The sequence below is a fragment of the Vicia villosa genome, linkage group LG1, assembly GCF_029867415.1.
Source record: "Vicia villosa cultivar HV-30 ecotype Madison, WI linkage group LG1, Vvil1.0, whole genome shotgun sequence".
Classification (NCBI taxonomy): domain Eukaryota; kingdom Viridiplantae; phylum Streptophyta; class Magnoliopsida; order Fabales; family Fabaceae; genus Vicia; species Vicia villosa.
This window is the reverse complement of record NC_081180.1, coordinates 25,229,503-25,252,530: the sequence shown is the minus strand read 5'-3', so window position 1 is coordinate 25,252,530 and position 23,028 is coordinate 25,229,503. Positions and strand designations below refer to the sequence as shown.

Genomic DNA, 23,028 nt, shown 5'->3' with positions numbered 1-23,028 from the left:
TCTGGTTAATGGTACTTATGAAAATACATATCCGATATCTAAGAACCTTTAGGTATTTTTACATGGTGCACTAGAAAAGCATAGGGTGTGTTACAAAATCCCCCTTTTAAAATTATTTTAAAGCCCGACCCACGCTAAAATAGGGTTGAAAATTGGACCAAATTGATCAGGCCCATTTTAACAGCTATCGTTCGTAAGGTATTATTTTCCTAGTTTTTATGTAAATTGACTATGTATTCTTTTCCTAGTTTTTATGTAAATTGACTATGTATTGTTATGTACATGTTTTTAACAACATATTCTTACCTATCTTTTTAAAAAGTCTACTTGTGTATCATAGACCGAAAATCTTATGGAATGTCAGATTTATAACCGAGTTTGAATCAAGAATAAAACTGAAGCAAGCTTCAGTCAATTTTCAGATTATTTTTACATGGTTCAAGCAAGCATGCTCAAACACTGCAATGATAATTTCATGAATAATGTGACACATGCCAAAAATATGGATGAAAAATAAAGAATCCTGGATCCAGACAGTCATACCCTCAAATCATATAAAGCATTCACTGGTCAAACACAGTTTACAAATATCAGAAGACACTTGGAATGAAGCAGGTGTCAATGTGAAATATGATCACAGACAATTATGTAAAGCACCATACCTGTAGAATACAAATCCATTCACTTCACCTGATAATTTATAGGCTGATAATAAAAATCTAGTTTCACTGAAGCTACAAATAACACAATACTTTTTTTTTTGTTTGGGGGTGGGAGAGGGATTAACAGATGGTCATGAAATATGGTATGAGATGGAGTTGCAGCTATCAAAAGCAAAAAAAGCTGATGATGGTACCAATGAGCCGGAAAACTCAATGGAATTGATTACAGTACCCAACTTCAGCATACATCCACAACAGCAGTCTACATTTTCAGCTCCTCTAAGGAGAAAACTTCCGAAAAACTCTTTAGGGGGCTATAAAGATCAAGATTGATCATCTTGTTTAAGCTAGTTGCAACAACCACTTCATTTGCCGAATCATATGACTGCTTCAAGCTAAGTACTTGAACATATTTGGATTTTCTTTGTCTCTTTCCAAGTAGTCCCGAGAAATCAAATCTTCAATCCTCTTTTTAATTGCCTTGACATCAGGCTGGAAAAAAACATGCCATATAAAAAAAGTTTAGCATTTGAGTGGAAAAAACACACAAGATTGCATTATAAAAGTGATCGAGTATGAAACCTTAAACATGCGACCCAACTGCTCAACGCACTCCATAACTAAATTTTGGTATCCCAAAACTTTCCGACTCTTCATAATACGCACAATTGAAGCATCAATGGCATATCTTCTGTCTTTGTCAACATCCTCAATTACTTTTTTCTTCTCATCCACAGGAGGTAGAGGAATCTACAGGAATTTTTTTGCAACAGCTCCACTCAAAAATCGGGTAAAGAGAATAAAGAAAATATTAGAATGCTATTTAAAAATAAATTATACCTTGATCCTCCTCATTTTGTCAGTGAACTTTGAATTAAATTCAAAATAATCAGTGGGTGAAATTGTTTTTGTGTTTGGTTCCTTGAGAAGAATCTTATACTTTGCACATGATAAGGAGTGGAGCAGCCTAATGACATCTTCATCCAATAAGTTTAACTGAGTCATTATCTCAGAATAACTCAGTCTATCAGAGGAATTAAAAAGCAGCAATGCCGAAGCCTATTGAAAAATAAGACACCATTGAGTAAGTAGAAAGAAATCCAAACAAAAATTCCCGACATAACAAATTTATAAAATGATCAGGTGAGGGCATAACAAATACATTATCAAAGGGAAGCGGGCGGTAAGTGATATAACCTGGTAGGTTGTGACAACAAGCTCCACAGTTTTTGGGTCAAATTTCCCACTTATGTTGCAGGTGCCCAAGGAGTAAATCCATGTAAGTTTTCTGTGCTTTGTTTTAGTTTGATAAAATTCTTTGAAAACTTCAACACACTTAACCTGAGAGAAAGAGAGGGACGGGTATTAATTATACACAAAAATTTAGGTTTAGTATCCATCACTGAACATCAAATTCTAGATTGGTATATCAAGAGGGGTTCAGCTTACCATTTCTGCAGGAAGGTTGAGATCAAAAGATTTATAACTAGGCCAGAAGCCAGTAGTTAGGACTGTAACTGTCAAGTCTATTCCAGGGTCTGCATTAGGATTATTGTTCAAATACTCCTCAAAGCTAGTTTGATTCTCCTTTGCCAGCGTCAAATCTGTAACCTGGTGGGAGTGAAAAAATATTTTAAATTTTCTTTTCCAGCCAACCAAAAAAAAGCAAAATCTAGTATATTGGCATCCTTTAACAAATACTTGAAAAAACCTACCATTCCTTCCATCTTCGAGGTAAACTGTCCTCCACACTGTTGCTTCAATTTTGTCAAAATACTTCTCTCATGATCATCATTGGCACTCTTGTCAAAAAGAAGCCTTCGAGCAAGCTTCTTCCTGAAAGCAACCAAACAAGAGCCCTGTATTAATTTCTTTTTCGAAACATCTTGTTCTTACATGAATAAAAGGGCAATTTTGATTTTCAGACATAGCCACAGAAAATTGTTCGCCGCTTTCAGGTAAATATTACATAATAAATAGTATCAGGTAGTAATTGTGTAAGCATAAACTCTAATAAACATGTTATGAATCTTCACAAAACATCAGACATTCTAATTATAAATTGATATTTCTTAAATATCATGGTAAAATATTATGATACTGCTACATCTCAAAACTACATAGAATATTTAGGAAACTATATTTTTATCAAGTGGGGAAGACATTTCTCATCATCAGTCTATTATCCAAGGAATTCCAAAACAACACTTCATTAAAATGTCCATCAGATATTCTAATAACATTCTAGATTCATAAAAGTAAATATAATAGTTATGTCACGACATTATCTATTTCATTTATTTTAACTAACCACTCATCTCAGCTATGTCAAGAACCAAGCCCATCTAATAGTTTATGTCAATAGGTGAAGGCTCAAAGTTGGCTCTATATTTCTTAAAATGATAGCTTAAGCAAGTCTGTTTTGGCTTAAAATGTGGAAAGACACCAAGATTCAACTAAAAGAATATAAGTGACAAGAATTGACTCCAAATCAATTGGTCATAAAGGCTCTAAAATACTGTCCTGAACCACTTCTCCAAGAACCAAGTGATTAGGTGAAAGCACAAGGTAATGTGTCTAAAGTTAGGGGAAACAACTTTTGCATGAGACACAATTTAACTCTTAGGCTCTGTTTGGAGGGGAGGAGAAGGAATGGCTTCAAAGAGAGGGGATTTAAAGAAAAAATAGATTAAAATTTTTTTTTTGAGATGGTGTTTTTGTATAAGTGAATGTTTATCATTAATATAAGTACTAAAAATTGAAGATTGAAGACCAGTGAAATTTTCTTGTTTGTCTGGACAAAATATCACCCAAAATTTTGCTTTCTCATTTACATTACCTGTAGAACTCAGCAAACAAGTCTTTATCACTAATATAGGCGAGCAGCTTTACCACCTGCAGATAGAACAAAACAAATACCAGTCAAAACAGCATATATCCGGTTTATAGAAGTAGAAGTGTAAATGTTGTGTACTTGTCAAATCCACATGTGTCAAATTCATAAAACTAAAAGTACAAGTGTTGTGGACCTTTTCAAGAGTTTCTTCAATTGCTTCATCACTCAATTTTTCACTTCCTCCTTTCTTGAGAATGTTATCACAAAAAGTGGCAAGAAGTTCTGCACTAGAGTTTCCAGCAACACCTTTGTTGCAAAAGACCTCAAAAGCCTCTTTAAGAGCCTGTAGGATCAAATCTTTCAGATTTACATGCACATCAATCAAACATAACTGTAATATAAAAACCATTCTCAAGACAAAACCTTGTGGAAAAGAGTGTGATTCTGGAAACAGGAGTTCACATATGCCAGGTACTTGTCATGCAACTCAATCACCTTCCGAACAAAAACCTGAAGAGACAAATTTCAGTTTCCATAGATGAAAAAAATTGTAGTTAAATTAATAAAATGTGAAATTTCAAGAATCACCTGGTCCTGCGTACTAACAATATCCTTTTTATCTGCCTGTAGACATTATCAATTAAAAGGATAAAATAGAAAGGTCAGTAGCAAACATCAACTCACAACTTCAGCAGTACATGTAAGTGACTCAATTAATGCATCAATTTGTCATGAAAGCAATTCTAAAATCATTTCATGTTTACCATGCAATGAAATCTGAATAAAAAAGTCAATATGTACCCGAGTAAAAAAATTGAAAAATATGCATACACTAGTCTTTCCAAAATTATTGCATTTAGAAATTAAATTTTTTCAATCTGAAAAAAGCAAAATTGTAGAATTGCTAATTCAGGCACATACCTTTTTGTTACTAGCTGCATCTTCGGCGTGCTTCACCAATGCCATGCCTTCAGTAGTAACATGCTGGGAAGAGGGAAAAAAGATAAAGTTGTGCAAGCAAGTAAGAAGAAAGCAGAAACAGACATGAACCCGGAATTTTAAATATGTTTACATTATCAAAGGGAGGAAAAGAACAAAGATAAGTTCAATGCCACCAACCTGCTTAAATATGCTAGATACAGGATCCAAGCCACGGGGTATTTTAGAAAATAGCCTGAACATCCTTGACAAGTCTTCACACTAAACATTTGAAGGAAAACATGAGAACATCCCATTCACGGTTAAAATTTATCTTATTCATTACAATTAACAAGTAAAAAGAATTCCATGCATACCTTATCATCTCTAAGTAGAGCATGACATCCAGAGTGTTCTTTCTCAAGGAGCTGACTTGCATACACAGACAACAGCTCATTTTGAACTTTCTAAGAGAAAATTTTCCAGGAGAACAAAGGGAAACAAGGGAAAAGTTCAGAAACAATGAATGCAGTCAAAAGAAGTCCATTATAATATGTAATAGATTTTCAGTAAGTTGCCTAGCAATCTACTCAGCATAGCAGAAGACTGAATAGGTGGAATGTTATACAGTATCAAAAAGTCAAGAAGAAACCTCCAATAATTTTGGCTCACTACTAGAGTGCAAGTAATGAGCAACCCTATCTTTCTCTCGTCTTAAGCACTCCTCAGCCTGTTGTAGAAAACACAGGATCAAATAGAGGACAGAGATACAAATGAAGAAACCAAATTACAGTACGAATAAAAGAGAAACCAAATTACAGTAAGCACAGGTGAGAAACCATACCTTGAGCATATAATCAGGGCAAGAATCTTCTAGGATCCAATTTGAAGCCTTTCGAGAATAATAAGCAGAAGTGTCTTTTAGCATGTCAGCTTCAAAATCAGTTTCATACTGGTCCATTTTCCCCATTCCAATTTCAACAAATATATCTAATACATTCTTTAATAGAGCTCGATCAATTTGCTCTCCCTCACGTTCTTGATCAATCTTTGAATAAAAAAGGATTAGTTAATTGATATGAATTGGTACACAGATAACCTACCATACAAAGAAAGGCAAACATACAAGTGAAATAATTGCATCTCTCATTTTCCCATGTAGTTCCTTGTAAACCTGTAAATAATAAAACTCGTAAATTTATTTGGTAATAAAGCAGTATTAAATGCAACGACAATAATAGGAAAACATCAAGATTTGCAGTAATGCTACAAAGCTTGTCTAGATTTAGATATTATGAACAAAAGTAGCTAGTAAAAAGAATTAACATGACATCATGTAAAGTTCATTGTAACATTACCAAATCACGGAAGCAAGCCAACCCAACTTCATTAAGGGGTGGAAGTGACCTCCGGGCAATAAAGTAGCGGTCCAAATAGTGAAAGAAGCGCGAAAGCCACCTCACCATAATTTTATGGTTTGCCCATCTCTTTACAAGTTCTCGTAACATAAACTCATCATGTTTTTCTCTCAAAGAAGGTAACACCTGAACCCATAAGGGGAGAAAAATTAAATAAAAAGGAAAACAAAAGATGGCATTTATTAGCATAAGGATTCTGAATTAGAACATTTAAAGTGACAGACAGGTAGAGAGAGCTCAAACTGATGAAATGAATTTATCAAAATTCAAAACTTTTAAGAGCTACTAATTCATTAAATTTTTAATTGCATGAATCAGTACCATACACCACATTCGTCCCACTATTGACTAAGTCACATAAAAAACTTGGTACTAGTACTAAATTTGTTGAACAGTTACTATTTTTTTAAGTTTACCCTTCATAGTATCTATTGCTTACTTATTGGTCAAAGAAGAAATATGCAAAACAATTAGGGATATTTTAGTTAAGAAATAATTAATGTAGTTGAAAATTTGAAGGGGTCCTATATAAAGATATAAGGAAGTTTTTGAAAAGGGTCTTACATTCTGAGATAGAGGTATATGTTTAAGAAATGAAATTTGTAGTCTCTATTTGGATAAGGGTAAGATCATGTAAAGGTTTACAATTGTGACCCTTTAACTTCCTCTTCCTTGCCACATTGACCAATCAAACATGAGAACAGAAACTCTACCATTGTATCTGTTCTCTTTTTCCTTCCCACTCGATCCCATGTCTCTAAAGAAATAATTAATGCAGTTGAAAATTTGAAGGGGTACTATATAAAGATATAAGGAAGTTTTTTAAAAGAGTCTTACATTCTGAGATAGAGGTATATGTTTAAGAAATGAATTTTAACAGTGAATTTCTATCATCAAACCCATGTAAATTTGTAGTTTCTATTTGGATAAGGGTAAGATCATGTAAAGGTTTACAATTGTGACCCTTTAACTTCCTCTTCCTTGCCACATTGACCAATCAAACATGAGAACAGAAACTCTACCATTGTATTTGTTCTCTTTATCCTTCCCACTCGATCCCATGTCTCTAAAACTTCCCTAACATAGCATGGTTGTAGAAGGAATTCCTCTTAAACAAGTAATTTATGAATATTGTCAAAAACTCAAAATTAGGAAGTAATATCAGTTCTTTAATTCTGGTTTCATCCAGTGTCTTCTTCATGATGCTTTCATTCATTTCTCTAGGTCTAATGCAAATCATCTCATATTTTGCATAAGCCCGCTACAACACTGCCTCCACTACCTACCGATGAAGCACTAACATACATTAAGACATAACAGTAGCATTGACAATTTGACTCAGACACCAATAGTAATTTGATAAAATGGAATGGAATGGATGTAGCCATGCGTGTCAATGTTACGTTGTCCGAATGTCAAACACTCGGAGACACCTTCAACCCCAAAGAGCCATCGCCCTTGGCTACATACCATTTGTTCTCAAGAACAACATCTTGGCAAATGCCACCTGAATGGTATATTCTTGCCCTCTGCTTATTTCCCTATGCTGTTACTACTAAATATGATTTGTGTCGCGGCACATCCTTCACTTCCAAAATTTGGATGCATGGGAAGTATGTTCCCATAAAAGTATTTGTCACCCAAAAACGCTTTATTCATTACGTGTTTCCCATCCCCTTAACTCTAAACTATGATTAGCTGGTTGCACTTAGGATGAAACATTTCAAAACCAAAGTCCAAATCCAATTGTCGCAAGAGTACAATCAACAACAACAACAACAATAAAGCCTTATCCCACTAACTGGGGTCGGCTACACGGATCAACTTACGTCATAATGTTAATTGTCGCAAGAGCGTTGGACAAAATACAGCAAACGAAAGATGCAGGGTTATGCAAGCTAAGCTAATAACACCATTACAATACTAAAAGCGCAAGACCATATATTACACATCGTAAACAATTTCAAGTTGAATAAATCACTTAACACCCTACAAGAACACAATATCCAAATGACAGTGTTACTCACAGTTGACACGATGTACTCTTCAAAGGCCTCCTTGTACTTGTCATACAGATGTTGAGAATAATCATGGGGAGGCTTCTGAGTGCACATGTTATAGATGGTCCTGCAATACAATCCATACAATAACAAAAACAAACAGTCATCGAATGAAATATAGATAAAATTCGAATTCGAACAGATAAAAATGATAACAAAAACAAGCAAAAATCATATCAGAATCAAGGATAAAAAACATACGTATACAGCATCATGTAATCCTCAGGGCTGAACTGAGGTTCAGGCAAACCTTCAAGAATATTCTTAAGCTTCATGATACCCCTATGCATAAAATCCCATCCTTGTTCTAGGTCGATAGTTTTCCGTTCACTCAACGACATGATAACACGAATCAACAAAACAACAACCAAAAATCTGCAATCAAAGATTTCCGAATTCGATAAATATCAACATCAACGAAAATCAATCAAAACAAAATCTACTCGATTAGATAGAATTAAAACGAAATAGATTCACGAATAATAAATGCGAAAAACGAAAGCAGTAAAAGTTAGGGTTCGATGATTGAGAAGTTAACCTTGGATGAGATGAATCGGAGAGAGAACCCTAAGTTGGAGATGGAGATTGAGATGGAGAAAGAGTGAAAGGGGAAGAACGTTGAGAAGAAGGAGCAAGAAAAAACAACACGAGCATTGATCGGAAAAGAAAAGACAAATGAAAAGTTAACAATAAATATATACACAGTAATGTTGTAACACAGGATAAAAGAATAAGAATTAACTTCATTTACTTTTTCTATGTAATCAATAAAGTTGATATTTACTACCAGTAATTAAGAGGTTTGGAGTAAAAAAAAAAAACTCATTTAAAGGTAAAATTATATAAAATTAAGTTAAAAAAAGAAAATTAAATAAAATATGATAATATTATTATGATATTTTAGGACGAGAAAACTATATATATATATATATATATATATATATATATATATATATATATATATGTGTGTATAAAGTGACATAAATTACTTAATCTAGAATAAATTATGTAATAAAAGAATAAAAAACAAATCAAAATACACTTTTTGGTATAGTCAATAAAAAATAACATAAAAAGTATAAATATATAAAAACAAATATAGAAAAAAGAATGTATTCTTAATATGATAATTTATAAATATTATTTTATTAATAAAAATATAGCTTTATTTTTATGTGTTACATACAATGAATAATAAGTCTAAAAAATTATATTAATAGTTAAAAATACTAATCAAATATTGTGTGATTAATTAATTAATTTTAAATGAGTATTATTATTAAAATTTAATTTTTTGTTATATAATTCTTAATAAAAAAAGAATTTTGGTATAAGCAATAAAAGTATCAATATGTAAAAACAAATATAGAAAAAAGAATATATTCTAAATTTAATAATTTAAAATATTATTTTATTTAAAAAATTAGAGTTTTTTTTAAGTATTATAAATACTATGAACAATAAATTTAAAAAAATGATATCAACAAATAAATTAGAATAATATAAAATTATTTTACATTATTAGTGCATCTCCTATTTTTCTTACATAATATGGTTTGGCTTAAAAATTAAAATTTCATTTCATTGAATCAATTTAAATTTAAACTTTTTAATTAATTTTATTTATGAGATACAAAAAAAGAAATAAATTAGGACAGCATGAAAGTACTTTGCACCGTAAGAACATCTCCTATTTTTTTTTTTTATATAATATCATATTAAACAAAAGTAATAAAATATTATAAATTTAATTGATTCAATTAAATTAAATTTTAATATTTCAATAAACCATGTTAAATTTTAATATTTTAATAAATCATATTATTAATATGGTTTATTGAAATATTAAAATTTAAATTATTTTAATCAATTTAATTTTAAATTTTTTATCACTTTTGTTTATGTGACAGTACATAGGAAAAATAAATTATGACAATTTAATTTTCTACTGTTTCTTTACATTTCATTTGAATAATAAATAAAATCAAATAAAGTTTAAAAATTAAATAAAATATGATATGATAACATTATTTAATATTTTATGCCAGAAAACTATATATATTCATAAAGTGACATAAATTTACTTAAAGTAAAATAAATTACAATAAAAATAATAAAAAACAAATCAACATAAACGTTTTGGTATAGTCAATAAAAAATACCATATATATATATATATATATATATATATATATATATATATATATATATATATATATATTCACGAAATTAATTTCTCTATTTTAAATTTAAACAGTTTTGCTCCTCTAAGTCTTAAATTTAAACCGTTTGTATCTCTCTCATATTTTTTATTTTAAAATTAGTTATGTTTTTATTTTTTTAAATGATAAATTATGTGTGAAACATGACAAATCAAGATATATAAACTTATTGTGGAACTTCATAGATAAAATAAATAATTTAAGAACTAAAAAAATATCATTGATTTTTTATGAAAAAATGTGTAAGGACGAAAACTATTTGAATTTAAAATAAGAGAATTCAAACTATTTGAATTTAAAATATAGAAACTAATTTCATGAATTAGATAAAATCAGATAACTAAAACTATAATTTAACCTTAAAATTATTTTATTATAGTTTTTTTGTATGTATCACATACAATGTATAATTAATCTACAAAATGATACTAATAAATAAATTAGGACAATGTAAAGTTATTTTACAATGTCGGTACGTCTCCTATTTTCTCTATATAATGTGGTTCAATTTAAAAATTAAAATTTAATTTGATTGAAACAATTTAAATTTAAACCTTTTTTTATTAATTTTGTTCATGACATACATGGAAGCATAGTTTTAAAAATTGGACTGGACCGGCCGGTCGGATCGGTTGAACCGGAAACCGGATCAATTGTCGGTCTGATTCATTTGTTGGATCGTCCGTGTCTTTGGACTGGCGAAAACCGGTGTGAACCGTTTTGAACCGCTTAAACTCGAAAAACCAGCGGTTTCCAGAAAACCGCGGTTGGAATGCATTTTTTTTACTTTTAAATTGAAACGACGTCGTTTTAGTTTAAAGTTTTTTTTAAATTAAAATTAAAATACCAAAACCGACGTTAACATTTCAAAATATCAATCCATATTTGTTTTCTAATTTCTTCTTCCTTTCAAAATAGAAAAAACGCAGAAAGGAGAAAAGATAAAGACCTCGCTCTCTCGGTCTCTCTCAAACCATCTTCGTCGCACCACCTTGTATCTCCCGCTGCACTGTTGAAATTCTGAGTTTCTCTCCTTCGCATGTCGCGCTACCATCGTTTCTCTCCTCTGCGACATACCAAAAGCTCATCAGGTTAGGGTTTGTTCAATGTTTCAATAATGTCTAAATGTTAGTTTATGTTCTCTTCTCTCCCAATCCATCAAACTGACGTAACGTAGCCTAGAGATTTATTGCTGAGAGATACTGTTATTGGAAGTTGAAACCCTCTATTATGAATTTGTTGTCGCTACTGTTTTTGTTGTTCTTTCACTGATAAGTTTGTTCAATGTTATAATTAGATGAGTTTCAATGTTTGTTCAATGCTTTTATAAGATGAGTTTCAATATGCACTGCTTTTGTTGTTTCGCTACTGAACTTGTTGTCGGCTGTCACTACTGTTTTTGTTGTTCTGTCAATGTTAGCTTATGAGTTTCAATGTTTTGAACATATCACTTTCAAACCACACTGTATAATTAGTATTAAAATTATTTTGTATGTATTTCTAGAAATAGTTGATTGTGAAACTGTTAAATTCTCTTTGAATTCAATTTAGAAATTGAACTTTTTATGTTACTGCTATTTTATATTGCTAATATAATTAAGAGGTTGAATCAACTTAAATCTATATTATAAAACAAGGCGTGAATCTACATAGCCATTATAAATGTATAGAAAACTACATGTTTTTTTATTTTTTGAATTTGTGAACTTATATTAGCCAATGTGAACTTATATTTTAACTAGAATTCAAATATGAAACCAATTGGGATACTATTAGTATTAGTCACTATGAACTTATATTTTAATTCAAATATGAATTTGACATCTTTGTATTTTGTGCTATTAATGTTTCATCTCATATGTGAGACTCACATCTTTATATTTGGCAATTTGAATTTGAATTTGGCAATTTTGAACTATTTTATAGAAAAATGGCATCTTCATAAACATCATCATCACAACCACCATCACAAGAAGCCTCTTCAGCTCATAGTTTAGTTCAAACTAATGTTAGAGGAAAGATTGATATAGCTTGGGCACATTGTACTAAAACTCCTTATGGAAAATCTCTTATTTATATCTATTGTCACAAAGCTTTTGGTGGAGGTGGAATTCATAGGGTAAATCAACACTTGGCTGGAATAGTAGGAAACATTGAAATTTATGTCAGTGCCTGCTGAAATTCGTTTTCAAATGAAACAACATTTTAATGAGTGGAGCAAGAAAAGAAAAACTTCAGATGTGGCTGAAAGCGATTCATTTACTGAGGAGGGGGTGAATTCGCCGTATTTTCAACCTGCCGTTGATGCTCATTGTTGCATGGGTGTTGGATATAAAGTTCCTATCATGCATGCTCTTCATAGTAATTTGTTAAATAAGTGGGTTGATGACGTGAAGATACAGATAGAGCAATATCGTTCTATTTGGAAGGATGCAGGTTGTACTCTTATGGAAAATGGGTGGACTGATCGTTGTAGGAGAACTCTTATCAACTTTTTAGTTTACTTCCCCAAAGGAATTGTTTTCATAAAGTCTGTTGATGCCTCTGTTGCTTCTAAAATTACAGACACATTGTTTAAGCTTTTCAAGGAAGTAGTGTTGTATGTTGGACCGGAAAATATTGTTCAAATTTTTACAAATAATGCTGTGAATTATGTTGCTGCTGGAAAGGTGTTGGAAAAGGAGTTTCCTAAGTTGTTTTGGTCTCCTTGTGCAGCACACTGTATTAATTTGATGTTGCAAGACATGTGGAAATTGGAGGAAGTAAGTGAGGCAGTGTCACATACTTCAAAAACTACCAAATACATATATAATCATTGTTTTGCATTGTAGTTAATGAGATAACATACAAGTGGAAGAGAAATACTCCGTCCTGCTCCAACCCGCTTTGCTACTAATTTCATTGCATTGCAAAGTATTTTGTCTCATAAAGATGCACTAAGAGCCATGGTAACATTCAAAGAGTGGACAACCACGAATTATTCCAAATATGTCAAGGCAAAGCAATTTGTGGAACAAGTCTTAAACTCAAGCTTTTGGTCTAAATGTGCTGACATAGTGAAAATTACGTAACCTCTTTTACGTGTCTTGCGTATTGTTGATAGTGAAGATAAATCGGCTATGGGATATCTCTACCGAGCTATGTATAAAGCAAGAGAGGAGATTGAGAAGAGGCTTAGAAGAAATAAGTTGAAAGTAGAGTCTTATTTGAAGATCTTGGATAATCGTTGGGATGCACAACTTCGCAAAAATCTTCATGCGGCTGGTTATTGGTTAAATCCATCTTGTAGATTTAATCCAGAATATGAAAAAAAACAAGTCCACCACTCAAGGCCTTTTGGATGTTATTGAAAAGTATGCTTATGATAGCAAGGAATTGCGATCTAAATTAATTGTTGAGATGACTTTATTCAAAAATTGTGAAGGTAGTTTTGGAAGGACAACAACTGTAGAAAACCGAGATGAAGTTTTTCCAGGTAAAATTATATGATTAACTTTATGTATTTTTGTACAATGTCAATATGTATTTTAAAATGTTTTGTAATTTTTTCACATGCATTATTCTAGATCAATGGCAGGACACTAATGGAACCGAAGTGCCTAATTTGCAAAAGCTGACTATTCGAATTTTGAGTCAAACTTGTAGTGTATCTAGTTGTGAGCGAAATTTGAGTGTGTTTGAACACATTCATTCAAAAAAGAGAAATAGGTTGGAGCATCAAAAGCTTAATGACTATTATTAATGATCTTGTTTATGTTCGTTACAACTTACGGCTACAAAATAGTTTAACAAAAGCTTAATGAATATTGGTTTTATGGTTCTATGGTTAAGAATATATGATATTTTTTTGTTTTATTAAGATAATTATATGGTTTTATACTTAAGAATATGTGATATTTCTTTGTTTGTTAAGAATATATATTATTGTTTGATTCCTTAATGATTTATAGGATCAAGAATAAACAAAATTATGATCCTATCAACTTTGAAACACTTGGTGATCATTGTAATTGAGTGTTGGAGGATTCACCACCATTTTTGACCATTAAGGAGGTGGAAGCACCACGCAAATATCTTGCTAGTATGATAATCCAAGCTATTTCAAATGATATTGGTATGGTATTAGTTTTTGTGATTACAATTATGTTATTTTAATTTATTAAAATATGTCAATTTCTAAACTCTTTAAATTGATGTTGTTATAGATGAATTAAATTTGGATGAGCTTGACGTTGAAGGAGATGCACAACTTAATTCCGGAGAAAACAACCAAAGTAATGATATCATTGACGGGGAAGATGTGGCAAATGCGATTGATTTTGCCGCTAATGATTTTGATATTGAAGGAGATCCCAATATTGAAATAATTTTACCTCCTTTGAATTAAATTTGATAGATATTGGAGTATTTTTGTTCTAAAGTACTAAATTAGATTATGTTGCAATTATACTTTGTTTGCAATTAGACTTTGTAATTTGTACTATTTTGTTATGTGTAATACTTATGTTTGAATTTGTGATATGATATTTTCTAAAAATTTAAGTGCTAGTTATATTTTTTTAGAGATTGAATGATCCGATTCGACCGATTTTTTACCTATATAGTTTTATTATAATGACAGGTTTAATTCGATTTTATCCGGTTTAATCTGGTTTAGTCATGCGGTTCGATCAGTGACCCAGTGGTTCGACCGATGAACCGGTGACCCAGTACCCTCATCGGGTTGATGATGGGTCCGATTTTTAAAACATTACATGGAAGAAATAAATTAGGACAATTTTATTTTCTACTACTTCTTTACATTTTATTTGAATATTGAATAAAAGATATAACAAAAAATAAAAGAAAATAAAGTTAAAAATATTAAATAAAATATGAGAATATTATTTGATATTTAAGTACAGGAAAATAATATATATTTAAAAAGTGACATAACTTAAACTAGATTAAATTACAATAAAAAATAAAAAATAAATCAATTTTTTTTTGGTATAACCAAGAAAAAACTAAATATATAAAAAATGTAGAAAAATAATATATTCTCAATTTAATAATTTAACAATATTATTTTGTTAATAAAAGTTATAGTTTATTTTATGTACTACATACAATGAGTAATAAATCTAAAAAATATACCAATAAGTGCCTCTACTATTTTACTATATAATATGGTTTGGTTTACAAATTAAAATTTAATTTGATATAATAAGTTTAAATTTAAATTTTTTTTGTTAGTTTGTTCATGAGATATATTGAAGAAATAAATTAAGACAATTTAATTTTCTACTACTTCTTTACATTTTAATTGAATGTGAAGCAAGACTAAGTATTTTGTTGGAAGTATGATCTTCTTTTATCACTAGATTTTGATTGATTTTTTTATTGGAATTGTGACCTGTTTTAAAACAACTGTGATTGGGACTATTTGTTTATCACTACGGTGATTGGAGGTGGGATGACTATTTCCTAAGTCTAGATGTTGATTTCTAGGCAGAAGTTGCATTGGGTAGGTGTTCCTGTAGAACACTTTTGATTACCTCCTGGAAGAAGATTTCAGCGAGGCCACACAGGAGTTTGTAGTGTTTTACTTTAGGGATTTGAGCAGTACAAGTGATGCAAGCTCAAGATAAAATGCGTCTTGTTTATCCCTCGGCTGGGAGCCCTATTTATAACTGTTGGAGCAGTAACCACCCTCATAAATGAAGGGACCTTGGATTTCCTCCATCATTAGCGAGCTACAGTGACCTCCACCGCCTGGTCATTAATGAGTTGTAAATTCCGTAATGGCGAAATCCTTTTATGTGGATGACGGCTACGGGCGACTTGGGTAGAACGGTTTTGAACCTTGTTCGTGAAAATGTCCGCCGACCTGAAGATTCTATCTTAACCGGTTGGGGACTTTAATCGGGCTGAAAATCCACTTTGGGCTGTAAGCCCTTACCAAGCTGGTATTATTCGGGACTGATCATATCCCTCTACTTTGGTACCCGGCTTGCCTGATCGGCCCAAATATTCCAAATATGTACAGTAGGGATTAGAAGAGAAGTTGTAAATTGTGACTGTTTACACTTTGAACTAATACTACTAATAGTGGATTTTCTTCCTGGCTTTGTAGCCCTCAAATTAGGTGTTGTTACATTGAACTGGGTTAACAATTCCTCTGTTTTATTTACCATTCTGCAAGTGTTTTCTGCGTATATTTTTGTTTGGTAAATATGTGTTCTGTCAATAGATGATGTCAAGACATTTGTCCTGACATTGTTGTTTGAGATGAGACATAGATCTTAACCTGTGATTTGTGATGGTTGCCATTCGGTGGTTTATCTGTTACTAAAAGTTATAGATGAATGCTATTATTCTCTATCAGGAGCATATGCCATAACATTTTTCCTGATGTTGGAAAATCAGTATTAACACGTGTCTACCCTGTACCAGAGAAATTTCACCTTATATCATCAGTGAAAAATGGGAAAATAGTAATTCACAAAGAACATTTCGAAAAAAATCTTGAGTTACCCTTCCTAGAAACTTCTTACAAAACAGAGAAACCAACCAAAATTAAAAACTCCAAACGAAGTGTATCCCTAAACTCCATAGTAACAAATCCCATGGAAGAGAGAAAACTCCCCTTTAAAACAACTCTCATAAAACCAAAACTCTGAATCCTTCATTACGTCCTAACAAGAATACTGCTCCCAAGGAACATAAACAACAACCATGTCATCAAAAGTAACATTACTCCTCTTTGGCTTTTAACACAAAACTTACCAAAAAATTGAATACGTTTTATGTGGTTTAACTTTAACGCATATTTGATCTTTTTTATAACGGTTTGAGATAGATGACTGTCGATCCGAGATTGTTTCCGCTAGCCATAGTTAAAAAATTTCTAAAATAGATTTTTAAATAAGAAAATCTCATTAGTGATCTATTCACCTCGTAGTCTGTCGTCTAACACATCCTCGACTCGATTCGATCCGATTTTTGACTTCCTTGTTATTTTTTATTTTTCGGAAAAAAATTATTTGGGAATTTTCAGTTATCGGTCAAAACAACACAAATCAAACACAAAAAATTATACCAAGATCTAATTATTGAAATTTTGCCCAAAGGGCACAACCACGAAGTATTATATATCCACATCAAAACATTCAACAGGGATTCAAACAAAGGGCACAACCACAAATTATTATATATCCATATCAAAACATTCAACATGGATTCAAACAAAACAACTCAATAATATTAAAGACTTAAAATCAAAAGGGTTAAGGCAAACCCTTAGGCAACAAACATAGAAATAGAAGAAGAAAAAGATAGGAGGGTAAGGACCCCTCATTCTCTGATTGCCTAGCCACCCGTAAGCGGATAGTTTCCCCTTACCTCGAAGTTAAAGATAGGTGAATTCTCGGTCTTTCTAATCAGTCGTTCTCTTATTTCCTAAGCTATGCCTCTTTTTCTCAGTTTTGCATGTAGTGACAAAACTTCCACTCACTTTATTTATTTAACCTAAAAGTACCAATTACTTCTTTCAACCCCAAACTCTTCTCACACCCTCACTAATACTCTATTTTCCATTCGATTTCTATTATTCAAGTAATTAAAAATAATTATAAAATAATTATTTTATTTTAACTCAAATAATATTCTAATTAAATGATTATCTAGTTATTCTAATAAACTCAATTACCTCAATAATTGTATTATTTTACTAATTCTCACCACACCTTCAGCGATTACTCAAAATACATATTTCTCAATTATCTCTAATTATATAATTAATAATTAAATAACAACAATTCCAATAACACATATATCACTCAAGTAATTAAAATAAATTAATATAAATAAAATTAAAAATAAATAACTAAAGTTTGAGTGTTATAACTCTCTCCCACTTAAAAGGATTTTCTCCCTAAAAAATTACTTGAAGGGAAAAGCTCAGGGTAAGATCCATTCATCTCAGTCTCCAGCTCCCACGTCACACTACCTCCAACAGGTCCTCCCCACACAACCTTCGCCATAGAAATTTATTTACCTCTTAGATGCTTCACCTTTCGATTCTCAATCCGCAAGGGTGATACCTCAATAGTCAAGTTATTTCTAACTTGTACATCATCCATTTGAATTACATGAGACGAATCAAGAATATACTTTCGAAGCTAAGACACATGAAAAACATCATGAAGGTTCGAAAGAGACAATGGTAACACAACTCGATAAGCAACAACTCAAACTTTATGGATAATCTGATAAGGACCAATGAAACAAAGAGTAAGCTTCAGAGACTTCAGCGCACAACTAACACCAGTCACATGAGCGACTCCCAGAAACACATGGTCACCTTCTCATAACACAAAAGCCTTCCTCCGCTTATCATTGTAACTTTTTTGCCTGCTCTGCGATGCCTTCATCTTCTCTTGAATCATCTTAACTTTCTCGGTAGTCTGCTGACCAGTCTCTAGGCCAAACACAAAACTTTCTCCAGACTCATACCAACAAAAAAGTGTCCTACACCTCCTACCTTACAAATCCTCAAAAGGTATCATTCCAATTCTAGAATTGAATTTGTTATTATAAGTAAACTTAATCAACGACAAGTAATTGTCTTAAGCTCCTCCTTGCTCTAAGACACAAGATCTTAACAAGTCTTCCATATCATTAGAATTAGTTGATGATCTTAAAAAAACAAATTATTTTGATATTTCCATGTCAACCAAAATGTTGAATGCCTAATCATGATGAGGCTACCACAAGCAGTGCTCTCCTCTTAGCGAAGTAAATAACTTAGAAAAGACTTGTAATCCATAGAAATCACCAAATAACACCCACACCACTTAAAGATCTTATAACACACATATGCCACTATTGATAGTATATTTGAGTACTTTTTAATTATCATTTCCATAGAGATTGATGAGATATTACCGTCGTTCTACAGTTTATAGTGTCGTGAGCTAGAGTTACTTTGGGTTTGGTTGTCTCAAAGTTCATTCACAAGTTTTAGTAGCAAAGATTAAAATTAGAAAAGTTTAAAGTTTTTAAAGAAGTATCAAGACTTGATTTCATCAACCTAAATTGTATGTCTTCCTATAATCATGCATATGAACTCGTTAATAATCAATAATACCACGTATCATTCGTTTATACCGTCCGTGTCCGAAACGGTATAACAAGTTTTATCGTATTGTTCAACCAACAATTTCTCAACCGATTGAACAACACAAATAATATTTATAAACCGATACAAAGTGAATATCAACCACTAATTCCATGTCTAGACTTAATGTTTGATAGATGATAAAGTTAGGTCAAGATATAAATATTGTATTTCACAAACATTTAAACCATAGAAATCTAAGAATAAGCAAACTATATCATCTATATTGATACATAACTTGTTCATACACAATATTCATAAGAACAACATACACAATGAAAGGAAGATTACATCTTGTCTTGATACCAAGGTGATTTAGCAATCCATTGACATGGTAGCTTGCACAAGAAGGAAGAGATGAAGATGATCAAGCATCAACGATAATTTATCGACGATTGATGCTCCGGATCTTCGATTATATAATGCTACAGTAGGATATTGCTCTGTTTCTCTCTCAAAAGTGGATAACATCACAAAATATCTGATTTGTTCTATTTATAGAGCAGCAAAATATCATAGAGCGCGCGTCGTACCCTCTAGCGCGCTATGCGCGCCTTCGTTAAATGATCAAACCGCCCTAAAGCATGCTACACGCCCTCCTTTCCGCGCCAAGCGCGCTACACTCTGTCAAGAGGCTAAGAAAATGTCCTAGGCCGCGCTACGCGCGCTATAGTGCGCGACGCGCCCTTGAAGCTTTAATAAACTTTATCTTTGGTTCTTGAAATCCATCTCTTCTATCAAGCTCCAAATCCTCGAAAAGGAAAATCCTGAAATAAAATTACCTAAAAAGAAGATTAGAAGGTGTTCCGGGCTCGGGATATTTATAAGGACGAGACCTATAGCAAATAAAGGGCATTTGGCCGAGCACTGAACTCTACCCGGCAAGGTTTAAGTCAGCCGAGAACTGCGTGTAGGCAAAATTAGGTACTTAACCGGAAGCCGGGACGTTACCAGCCATTATGAACGGTTACAGACGTTACATGCCATTATGGGTGGTTACATACATTACAAGTAGGGGTGCTCGCGATGCGGTTTGAGCGGTTTTGACGAAAAAAATCATCCGAACCGCAAGAGAAAAAATAGTGCGGTTTGGTTTGGTTCGGTTGGATTTTAAAAAAAATCTGAACCAAACCAAACCAAACTAATGCGGTTTGGTTCGGTTCGGTTGGTTCGGTTTTTTACAAATATTTTATTGAGCCATACATACACATATAGATGATAACATAATTTTGTATTTATACATTCATACACTATCAAATAACAACAAAACTCGTCATATTTTGACAACAATTTTCCATTTAATATGTAAAAATTAAATTAGACAAAAGTGGAATATTAAACATAAAATAATAGCATAAAACAATATAAAAATTATTATAACGAAACAAAAAAATAGAAGAGACGAAAGATTAGTGAAAGTGAAAAAGAAAAAAAGTGTTGAGAGATTAGAGAAGAAGATATGCAATAAAAACGAAACTGAAATACGGAACATTTACATAAAAATGAGAAGGTGAAAAAGAAAGAATATAAGAGAGTAGAGATTATAGAAGAAGAGGGAAGATGTATGTGGCAAAGAAGGTGCGATAATGTTATTAGAGATTTTAGAAGATCGGGACTGAAATTATATGTGTAAGGATGAGAAAATTGTTCGTAATCATAATGCTAATGTATAATAAGTTTAAGTTTGGGTTGGATGTGAGTTAGTAAAATTTAGGTTGTAACATAGTGTGGTTTGATTCGGTTTGGTTCGGTTTACAAAATACAAACCGCAAACCGAACCGAACCGTGCGGTTTTGTAAAAACTGACCCGAACTAATCCAAACCAAATGCGGTTTTTTGCAGTTTCGGTTTGGTTTGGTTTGGTTTGCGATTTTCTATTGGGTTGTTTTGGTTTTGATCACCCCTAATTACAAGTGGTTAATTGTCGGTTACAAGACATTAAGATTCAGTTACAGATCTTAATGAAGCTTGACTGCACTATAAAAGGGGGACAGAGGCTAAAGGCATGGATCATCCCGATCACCCTCTCATCCTCTCAAGACCTCTCTCTGCTCCCACAAGAGGGATAAATAAGATACCTCTCTTGGAATAATACGTGATTCTAACGTACTTCCAAATCCCCAAAGATAGTCACCAAATCATCCTCCCCCTAAGTTTCTCTTACCTCTGAGGGCAAGCTCCTTAAATTTGGTTTTTTATGTAAGAACATTGACGCCGTCTATGAGAATCCGGTAAAACTTTCTCGGACCACACAATGATCCAAAAACAACTACTGTTTCTGTGTGAGATTTACATCGAATCTATGCCTTAAACATTCAATAACCATCCATAGATGTGGTGAACCACGGGGCTTCAAGCCCATATCGACCACTCTATCAATTTAAAAGAAAACAAGCTTTTCCTTGCGCCGAAATATACAATTCAAATGTCACTACCGACACACCTAAAGAGGGAAACCGCAGGAGAAGTATCACGTTGCAAATGTGGCAGCGTCTATATTTCCGAGTTCGCTTGGGTGATCTCGATTATCTTCCTTCTGTCCTTGTTGGTCCAAAAGGTCCAATATGGTGAAATCGGTCCCCGATTGTATATCGGGATCAAGAGAATTGCAATGCGACATCAGAGTGAAACTCCAGCTGCCCTCTGCAGGTCTCGGCAAGCAGGAATCGATAACAAAATATCCAACTTAGAGTCACGTCACTGTGCCGTCGTGGCCCTCGGATGATGAATTAATTGCATGTTCTATTGATCGAGCATGCCCGGATGATGTTTGTTTCTAACACCGACGGTTGTGATTAACATTTTCGATTGATGAGTTAATTGGTGCGATGATCATAGCTCTTCGGATTTCTAATGAGCACGTGAAATGTTTCGTTATCAGCTAAAGCAATATTGAAAAACGGTCTCCCACAATTATTACAATTGAAAGCACGGTTTCATCAAGCAAAGTCGCCTGCAAAGGTCAGATGGAAAACAATCTGTCATGCAGTGTCGGCGGAGTCAGCATTTAGAAGCATTGTCGGTTATAAACTATTATGTTGGATGAATAACGAGGAAACAATGACGGTTAAGTTCCGTGTGCCTTCTTAACGAAGGAACCAGCTCGATATTCACTCCGGCCGTTCGGGAACTCCATCCGCGCTACAAGTTTTCAATCTCTTGATAATCTATTTTGCCTTTCCTCCCATAAATTGTGTATACATTAGATAATATTCAGTGGAAATACACATAGACTTCTATAAGGATTGTTTTTGTGTTTCTACTGCTATGTTAATTTTCTTGTATTAGCCAACTGTTAAGGGCAATTTGCAACGGTAGTAAAAACACAGGGACGACAGTATCACACCTCTGCGCAATCACAGATTAAAGGCAGAACATTAGCAAGACGCGCAACAATCTTTGCAAGATAGAACCATTTCGTCAGACGGCCTCAATGAAAGTATCTTGTACTCAAAGGAAACGGCAGCATTTCGTCGGAAGGCGCCTATACTCTTGGTTTTAAGGGCAGCGAATGCTCTACGGGATAAGCTCGAAGACAGCAAATCCTCTGAGAATAACTCCATGCTATCGGCGACAACAAAGTCTCCGAATTGATATCGCAAATCATCGGGCAGTCGCTGCAAAATGGAAAGATAAGTAATCTCTACTAGTTTTACTAACTAATCACGGCAGACTGTTGTCATTTGATTAAACACATATTTGATGCTTGTTTTGATGCTATTATGTTATACTAAAAGAATGCATCATATTAA

General features: G+C 32.7%; 1 protein-coding gene across 1 annotated transcript; it reads right to left on the bottom strand.

Moving 5' to 3' along the window:
• Positions 1–514: 514 nt before the first annotated feature.
• LOC131631710 (cullin-1-like) lies at positions 515–8,590 on the bottom strand. The gene is made up of 20 exons (XM_058902477.1): positions 8,433–8,590; positions 8,096–8,269; positions 7,862–7,961; positions 5,775–5,960; positions 5,543–5,590; positions 5,261–5,464; positions 5,069–5,146; positions 4,794–4,883; positions 4,618–4,698; positions 4,420–4,482; positions 4,087–4,122; positions 3,922–4,008; positions 3,692–3,841; positions 3,502–3,557; positions 2,378–2,498; positions 2,112–2,273; positions 1,860–2,003; positions 1,503–1,721; positions 1,245–1,412; positions 515–1,154 (listed from the first exon to the last, which is right to left on the bottom strand). Exons 2-20 carry the CDS (start codon positions 8,233–8,235, stop codon positions 1,053–1,055), a joined length of 2,235 nt encoding a protein of 744 aa, XP_058758460.1. The 5' UTR covers positions 8,236–8,269; positions 8,433–8,590; the 3' UTR covers positions 515–1,052.
• Between the last annotated feature and the right edge of the window lie 14,438 nt (positions 8,591–23,028).